The sequence below is a fragment of the Oncorhynchus mykiss genome, chromosome 9, assembly GCF_057628025.1.
Source record: "Oncorhynchus mykiss isolate SJ-2025 chromosome 9, ASM5762802v1, whole genome shotgun sequence".
Taxonomy (NCBI): Eukaryota; Metazoa; Chordata; class Actinopteri; order Salmoniformes; family Salmonidae; genus Oncorhynchus; species Oncorhynchus mykiss.
Genome location: NC_143030.1, coordinates 73,416,604 through 73,426,212, shown reverse-complemented (window position 1 = coordinate 73,426,212; position 9,609 = coordinate 73,416,604). Strand labels below are relative to the sequence as shown.

The 9,609-nt window shown below is 41.9% G+C and overlaps 1 protein-coding gene across 1 annotated transcript; it reads left to right on the top strand.

Moving 5' to 3' along the window:
* Window positions 1–3,530: 3,530 nt before the first annotated feature.
* tlr5 (toll-like receptor 5) lies at window positions 3,531–6,777 on the top strand (the record flags this gene model as incomplete). Its single annotated transcript, NM_001124208.1, is given in 2 exon segments — window positions 3,531–3,681; window positions 4,415–6,777. Coding segments are annotated over 2 exon segments (1,995 nt in total). The 3' UTR covers window positions 6,390–6,777.
* Window positions 6,778–9,609: the final 2,832 nt, after the last annotated feature.

Below are 9,609 nucleotides of genomic sequence, written 5' to 3'. Positions count from 1 at the left end.
TCTCCTGATATCTTTTACCAACGTGACAACAGCTCATAAGTGGAGAGCCTTGTGTTTTATGTTTGATACCATGCCATTGATTCTGCTCCAGCCGTTACCACAAGCCTGTCCTCTCAAATCAAGGTGCCACCAACCTCCTGTGCTTTAAACTAACTACCGAAAGAGAATTTAAGCTAATCTAAATACTTGTCATATACATGAAATATTATCTAAACCAGAAAATGACTTATTTCAAAATAATAATAATTTATTTTAGAATGTTTTTTTTTTACTAATGATTAGAAATAGAACTACAAGCTGACTGCCAGTGATTCATCCTTGCTTGAGTCTCACCCAGGATCTGTGTGGTGGACTGCTGGGCCACGTTCAGTAGCCAAACTTGGTTGATCGTGGCATAGAATAGAGCAAACATGATTCCTTATTCTACAAGTCAAAGGCATGTTTGTTCTACATAGCATATTTCGATCTGAACATTCCAAGAAGTTGTGTCCTGCTGAATGCTCCCCAGGACAGTGGTGGACTCGCCAGGTGTGAGGAGCAGGGCTCTGAAGGACAGTGGTGTCTCTCCAGATGTGAGGAGCAGGGCTCTGAAGGACAGTGGTGGACTCTCCAGGTGTGAGGAGCAGGGCTCTGAAGGACAGTGGTGTCTCTCCGGGTGTGAGGAGCAGGGCTCTGAAGGACAGTGGTGTCTCTCCGGGTGTGAGGAGCAGGGCTCTGAAGGACAGTGGTGTCTCTCCAGGTGTGAGGAGCAGGGCTCTGAAGGACAGTGGTGGACTCTCCAGGTGTGAGGAGCAGGGCTCTGAAGGACAGTGGTGTCTCTCCAGGTGTGAGGAGCAGGGCTCTGAAGGACAGTGGTAGACTCTCCAGGTGTGAGGACCACGGCATGAAGGACAGTGGTGGACTCTCCAGGTGTGAGGACCACGGCATGAAGGACAGTGGTGGACTCTCCAGGTGTGAGGACCAGGGCTCTGAAGGACAGTGATGGACTCTCCAGGTGTGAGGAGCAGGGCTCTGAAGGACAGTGGGTGTCTCTCCAGGTGTGAGGAGCAGGGCTCTGAAGGACAGTGGTAGACTCTCCAGGTGTGAGGACCACGGCATGAAGGTCAGTGATGGACTCTCCAGGTGTGAGGACCAGAGCCATGAAGGACAGTGATGGACTCTCCAGGTGTGAGGACCAAGGCTCTGAAGAACAGTGGTGGACTCTCCAGGTGTGAGGAGCAGGGCTCTGAAGGACAGTGGTGTCTCTCCAGGTGTGAGGACCAGGGCCATGAAGGACAGTGGTAGACTCTCCAGGTATGAGGACCACGGCATGAAGGACAGTGATGGACTCTCCAGGTGTGAGGACCAGGGCTCTGATGGACAGTGATGGACTCTCCAGGTGTGAGGATCAGGGCTCTGAAGGACAGTGATGGACTCTCCAGGTGTGAGGACCAGGGCTCTGAAGGACAGTGATGGACTCTCAAGGTGTGAGGATCAGGGCTCTGAAGGACAGTGATGGACTCTCCAGGTGTGAGGAGCAGGGCTCTGAAGGACAGTGATGGACTCTCCAGGTGTGAGGAGCAGGGCCATGAAGGACAGTGATGGACTCTCCAGGTGTGAGGAGCAGGGCTCTGAAGGACAGTGATGGACTCTCCAGGTGTGAGGACCACGGCATGAAGGACAGTGATGGACTCTCCAGGTGTGAGGACCAGGGCTCTGAAGGACAGTGATGGACTCTCCAGGTGTGAGGATCAGGGCTCTGAAGGATAGTGGGTGTCTCTCCAGGTGTGAGGAGCAGGGCTCTGAAGGACAGTGGTGTCTCTCCAGGTGTGAGGAGCAGGGCTCTGAAGGACAGTGGTGTCTCTCCAGGTGTGAGGAGCAAGGCTCTGAAGGACAGTCAGGGCCAACAGTGAGGAGGTGGGGCTGGGCAGGGACTTGTAGGTCAGGGAGGGGGAAAGAATCACTTCATCCACAATGGACATAGATTCCTGGATAGAAAACCCAAAATACATTGGTACACACACAGACAGAGAGAGAGAGTGAAAAAAGCATCTGCCCTACTTCCTGCTCATCCTTCTCAGAGAAATGTGGGGCTGTCATGACAAATAATGTCCCCAAGACAAAAATGGTCCCCCCCTGAGTCACAATGGGAATCGATAAACTATTACACTTTTGAGCAGGGGGACACTATTTGGCATGACAGGCCTTCTAGTGGTTGAAGAGGGAACTGGCTAGTGAAGTCAAACCTCTAATAAGACTAGTGGTAAGTCCCATATAGAAGGATAGAGGACTCTTTTTTTGTATTTGTCCCATTATGGCATCTGTGAGCGTACGGGCAGCGCCATTGAGGCCATCTCCACTTTGAAGTAGTCCCTTTTCTTCTTCTACTACTTCTATGAGTTGATAAACAAACTGAAACGGTGCATACTGCCACCTGGAGTGTGTTGTTTAAAGAGGGATAAGCCAAGGTTGGTGATTTACTGCCCCCTGCAGTTATGGAATATTTTATCACAATTACAATTAGTTGACTGATCCCTCCTGATGACCTGGGTGGAATTATGTGACTCGTCCTTAACCCACAGCAAGTCCCTCCCAGTTGACGACTTCAAACTGGTAAAAGTCCTCAATAGTGATGCCCATGGTAAAACAGGCTTTTGGGCAGTAGAGTCCTTTATCATTCTCTATGATAAGTCTCACTCATTTGTGAAGTGTGACCCCTTGTGGACTACTAGAGGCTGCTATTTGATGATGCTTATTCATCCTTATTGATTTACAGTCGTTCCTATTTCATTAGTTCAATATATTGTCTTATTCCAGGCTGATGTTTTTGGTGTGCAGGGTTGCAATTTTTCCATCATTGCATGTAATTCAGATCGTGTCTGTCCTGCTCTCAAAGACATTGCCAATATGAGCTTTACATTTTTTAAATGTTATTGAGAGGCTAATATGAGTGTAATATTAAAACCTTACAGTTTTGGACTATTCATCCGAGGACTTCATTTTTTAAATGTTATTGAGAGGCTAATATGAGTGTAATATTAAAAGCTTACAGTTTTGGACTATTCCAAATCTTTTAATTCAGAGTGAAAATATTAATACACCATTTTACAGTTCTAGAAGTTCACACTAGTGGGCTACAGGTAAGCAGCGGTGAAAATCAAACCAAATCAAATTGTGTGGAAATTGCGTAAGGAAGGAGTTTCCAAAACAACAGGGGGAACATTTTCGGCATGCAAAATGTTTTGAGGCTCATGCCCGGTGGTCCGATAGTGGTTCATTCCCGGAGTGATATTTTTTCACCAATTCCACCCCTGATTGTAAATGGAGTATTGAGACAGAAAGAAATTCCCTGGTTCTACACATTCAATTAGCATAATGTGTAATAACAATGTAATTGTGACACAATGTTGCACAACATGTTTAGACAGGGGGAAAGGTTTTTCCCCTGTGTTTCACAAGGACGCTTTGATTTAAGTCAAAACCACAGGCCTATAAAAACTTCACTAGGTCAGTCAGAAGAGAAGTAAGGTTATCTCATGTAGATCACTAGAATCTCATGTAGATCACTCTCAAAAATTGCTGGATAGGAAAGTCAGTTTCTGGGTTTATGAAAATCAGTGCTTCAAGTTATCTGCGAGGGGAGATCTGATAAACATACTCACAAGCTGTAAACACATTCTTTATGAGCGCGCATCACTTCAGGTAAGCTACAACTTTTCATTAATTCTTTGATTATTGACTATTCATTTTTGTTGAAGTTGATTGGTTGGTTTAATGTGATTGACTTTTTCTTTTTTTGACCTTTTTTGACTTAACTTAATACATGGAGAAAATATTGATTTGTTTTTCAACATTATTTGAACCTGATTGTTGACATTGGATTTGCATTGAACTTTGGAGGAAAAAATGTACAAGAACTTAAAGGTTCAATGCAGCCATTTTGATCTCACCATCAAATCATTTCTGGGTAACAACTAAGTATCTAACTTGGGTTGTTTTTAATTAAAATGGTCAAAAAGATACAAAAAATAGCTTCTACCATTTTGATCTCATAGTCCCGTCTATGAATTTGAGAGTGGTGACATTTCTCCAGTCCCATCCCTCAGTTGTTTAGCTCAAAAAGCACCTTTATTCATTGATATAATACAAACAGGCCTGGGGAAGCCTTGTTACACCAGACTAGAGCAAGGCTGTGTACTCACATAAAGTAGGGGATTTCCATTAGCAGGCTGGGACAGAACCAGTGGACTATGGACCTTTAAGTGAAAACAGACAGTTAAACATAAACTCCCTAACCAAGGATGTCTCATCTGAAGGGGATACCTCAAGACTGAAATATCTATCCAATTAATGTATGTATGGTAGCCCTGTAATGACATAAACATCATTTGTATTATATTTAAATAATTTGCATTATTTTCTACTTTTGTGCAAGGGGGATGATGAGGAACTGTATACTGCTGGTTATCTTTGGAGTCTACCTGCAAGTGGTGAAATGCACCCCAAGATGTCCACTATATGGTTCTATAGCAGTTTGCACCAACCTGTCTCTATATCAGGTCCCTGCACTGCCTCCATACATTACCCATGTGTATATGAGGGATAACTACATCAGTGAGATAAACGAGACGTCTTTCTCTGGGCTTGAAGGGCTAAAGGAACTGGACCTCAGTTGGCAACGTGTCAATGGGCTAACTATAAGAACTAACACCTTTCAAAGACTGGCAAACTTGGCAGTGCTCTATTTAGGACATAATAGAGGTTTACAGATTGAGCCAGGTGCGTTTGTGGGACTGTCCAACCTGAGAACACTCTCTCTGTATGTGTGTGACCTGACTGAATCCATATTACAGGGCGACTATCTCAGGCCCCTGGTGTCTTTGAAAACGCTAGATCTGTATGGTAACCAAGTGAAAAGAATCCAACCTTCACCATTCTTTGTGAACATGACAGATTTCCAAGAGTTAAACATTACCCTAAACCAGATGGAAAGCATATGTGAGGAAGATTTGCTTGGCTTTTGTGGAAAACACTTTCGGTTGCTCAAATTGAACAGTGTCTATCTATATGGTATGACTCAAAATGGTTTTGACTGGAAACGATGTGGAAATCCCTTTAGAAACATGTCTATAGAGACACTTGACTTATCTTCCAACGGATTCAACGTGGACAAGGCTAAATTGTTTTTCAATGCAATCCAAGGAACGAAAATTCACCATATTATTCTGGAACACAGCACCATGGGAAAATCATTTGGTTTCAGCAATTTCAAAGACCCAAACAAGAAAACATTCAATGGCCTCAAGAATAGTGGCATCAAGATTCTAGATTTGTCCAAATGCTTTATATTTGCTTTGCAATATGCAGTATTCAGTCCACTGAGAGAGGTAGAGGACATAACATTAGCCCAAAACAAAATTAACCAGATTGACAGGGGGGCGTTTTGGGGTCTTGAAAATTTACAAAGGCTCAACCTGTCACACAATCTTATAGGGGAAATCTATTCTTACACATTTGACAATCTACCCAATATTTTAGAATTAGATTTATCTTACAATCATATTGGTGCATTGGGATATCAGGCATTTACAGGACTTCCAAACCTACAAATCCTGGATCTTACAGGAAACTCTATTCGCCAACTAGGTACATATGGTTACCTTGCACCACTACCAAACTTGCAACTTCTTAATTTGGCTGATAATAAGATCACATCCTTAGAGGGCCTCTTGGGCTTTGCTAACAGTACTATCATACTGAATGTTCAAAACAACAGGTTAACTAATTTAGAGGATGTATACATTGTGTTAGCTAAATTCATGCGCATTGAGCGTATCTGGTATGGTAACAACAACATGAAGTGGTGCATCTTTAGCAGTAATATTTCTGTGCCCGCTGTAAACTCTCTAAAGCTGCTGGAGCTCAGGAACATCGCCCTGCAAATTTTATGGGGACATGGAGTGTGTTTGGACGTATTTGAAAATCTTATCAAGCTTTTTAGTCTGGATTTAAGCTTTAACTCGCTGAGGGCTCTCCCAGATGGCATATTCAAAGGCCTTGTCTCTCTGGAAGAGATGGATCTCAGCTTCAACTCTCTCACATACCTCCAACCAGACATTTTCCCAGCGAGTCTCAAAACAGTTGACCTCTCTTACAATTTCCTCTCCTCTCCTGACCCAGCGGCTTTCAGTTCTCTCAGCTGGATCAACTTATATAGGAATCGCTTCCACTGTGACGGTGGCCTGAAGGACTTTCTGACGTGGATGAACAGGACCAACGTGACTTTTCCAGACCCCGGCGTGGCTGAATTCAGCTGTGAGTTCCCCTCGGATCTCCATGGTGTCAGCCTGTTGAATTACAGCAAAGTCATAACGGAAAAGTACCCAAAACCATCTTTGACAAAAATATAAAACAAGACAATTAGAGTTGGTATTATGTGTGTCATTTTCCATGCTATCTACTCTGTTTACACAATTGCTATTGGGAATCACATTTTATTTTGTTGCCTACAATATCCTGAATGTCATATGGCATAATGTATGATATAAATACCTCATCAACACATCTTTAGTTTATCACACAGTGTAAAACAAATCAGCCAAAAGACAGTAAAAAGGTGTCTTCCAAAAGCATTATTTTCAAATGTTTGTCTAAAGGAAAATACATATATATATATATTGTCATTCTGTGCTTTTTTCCGTTATCTCACCACAAGACCCAATCCTTTGTGAAGTGTGAGCCCCTGTGGACTACTAAAGAGGCTGCTATTTGATGCTTATTTAAGCAATAAAGGCCCGGGGGGGAGTGGTATTTGGCCAATATACCACGACTAAGGGCTGTTCTTAAGCACGACGCAACGCGGAGTGCCTGGATACAGCCCTTAGCCGTGGTATATTGGCCATATACCACAAACCCAGAGGTGCATTATTGCTATTAGAAACTGGTTACCAACATAATTAGAGCAGTAAAAATACATGTTTTGTCATGCCTGTGTTATACGGTCTGATATACCACCGCTGTCAACCAATCCGCATTCAGGGCTCGAACCACCCAGGTTATTGCTATCCTTATATAGCCATTCATTTTTCATTAATTCAATATATTGTCTTATTCCAGACAGAGTTCATTTTGCGTGCAGGGTTGCGATTTTATCAACATTATATGTAATTTCAGATCATATCTGTCCTGCTCCCAAAAACATTACCAATACGAACTTAATTTCTTTTTTAAATTAAGATAAATGTTTGTATTCTGAGAGGCTAATATGATTGTAATAACAATGACATTTTGAACTATTCAGAATGTTTTAATTCAGAGAGAATGTATGAATAAACATCCCCCCCTGTAAATCGCTCTGTATAAGAACGTTTGCTAAATGACTAAAATGTCAATTCCACGCCAGATAGCAGCTAGATAGGTTTAATATCCCACGCCTGATAGCAGCTAGATAGGTTTAATATCCCATGCCAAATAGCAGCTAGAGAGGTTTAATATCCCACGTCTGATAGCAGCTAGATAGGTTTAATATCCCACGCCTGATAGCAGCTAGATAGGTTTAATATCCCACGCCTGATAACAGCTAGAGAGGTTTAATATCTCACGCCTGATAACAGCTAGATAGGTTTAATATCCCACGCCAGATAACAGCTAGATCGGTTTAATATCCCACGTCTGATAGCAGCTAGATAGGTTTAATATCCCACGCCTGATAACAGCTAGATAGGTTTAATATCCCACGCCTGATAACAGCTAGATAGGTTTAATATCCCACGCCTGATAGCAGCTAGATAGGTTTAATATCCCACGCCTGATAACAGCTAGAGAGGTTTAATATCCCACGCCAGATAACAGCTAGATAGGTTTAATATCCCACGCCTGATAACAGCTAGATAGGTTTAATATCCCACGCCTGATAGCAGCTAGATAGGTTTAATATCCCACGCCTGATAGCAGCTAGAGAGGTTTAATATCCCACGCCTGATAACAGCTAGATAGGTTTAATATCCCACGCCTGATAACAGCTAGAGAGGTTTAATATCCCACGCCAGATAGCAGCTAGAGAGGTTTAATATCCCACGCCTGATAACAGCTAGAGAGGTTTAATATCCCACGTCTGATAGCAGCTAGATAGGTTTAGTATCTCACGCATGTTCGTTCAATCTTCCAGTACGCCACGTTTATTTGTCACCTCCCCCCTTTATACAGAACACAACCTGCTTCGTCTGTTCATTAGGTTTGGCCTAATCCAGGTGCTACACAGGGTCCCCAATCAATTTATTAATAACTGCAAAATAACATTATTTTGAAAATAGAATGTACTCAATCTAGTGTCTCAACGCGTCCTTTTTTCGGTGAAGATCATAGCCCTCTCTCGCTCTCTCCGACCACAGGTTTATGACGGTCATAAATACCTAAAACTCTTTGCCCCACTCAGCAAAAATGGAGGTTAGGAATCCCTTTGTTACCACAGAGAAAGACTGTGCAATATGGTAAACTCAAAAGATTGAATAATGTAACAATATTTCTGTATTCCAACCAATTGAAATTGTCCGTGGGTACTCAAAGAACAATCATGTTGAATTCCTTTACTAATTTGTAATGTAACAATGTTATGGGATTTTTTATGAATAATTACTAAATTATGTATACATTTAATTTAGAACTAGAACTAAACAGAATACTACTATGTTACTGTATGAATGTATGAATCTTTTTATAATCATAATACTGAATATAATGTGTGTAGTTTTAGTCAAGAATTAGAACAAGGACTTTCTGTTCCTTGTTAGAAACTAATGGAGCTATCATCAGACAGGCTGGAATACTGTTTTCCTTACAGGACATTCTGTCCCTACCAGGGAGGGGAGAGACCGTGGGCTTGTTGTAGATTGTTTAACAGGTGGCAGACAATCTGAGAAGGCTTGTGAACTATATTGCCATTGTATCTGAGAGGGACATTTATGACGAAATGTGAGGTATATAAACCAATGTACATGGTATTATGACCAAAGCTCTCGGGAATTAATGCTATTGATTAATTTTGAGACTGATCTTTGTCTATTTTATGCAAATAAGAACCTTACAAATTCTTAGAAACAGACAAAGTGTTTTGCTTTGTTACAATTGAATTGGTTAATGAACACATAGTTACTAAATTCATGTAACAAACTACCACAGCTGAACAACATAACTGTTTCTCTGAATGTGTATATTTCCCAGTTACCAGATTTACATTTGAATGTTGTATAAAATGAATGATTGAGTATGGGACTACTTTTTAAAAGATGAAATGTGATGTTAGCCTTCTAAATGAGAGTATGGTTTTTCATGTAAAGTTTCAACTAGTCAGTGACCACAGAGCACATTTACAAAATGTACATTTAGTCAAGATAACGCCAGGACAGGGTCCCCACGTTGAAATGGCTAAAACGCTAGACCAAAACACGCAGGGTGATGCTAGCGTGTGAAGTGGTTCAAACTACAACTCTACCAAAGGACAAGGCCAGAGAACGTGGAGATCATCACCACGCTGAAATGGTGAAGAAATCTACAAACTACAGACCAATTATTCAGGCTGCAGCTTTTTAAGTACTTTAGTCTAGTAAACGCAAACAGTCGAATGACCGAATA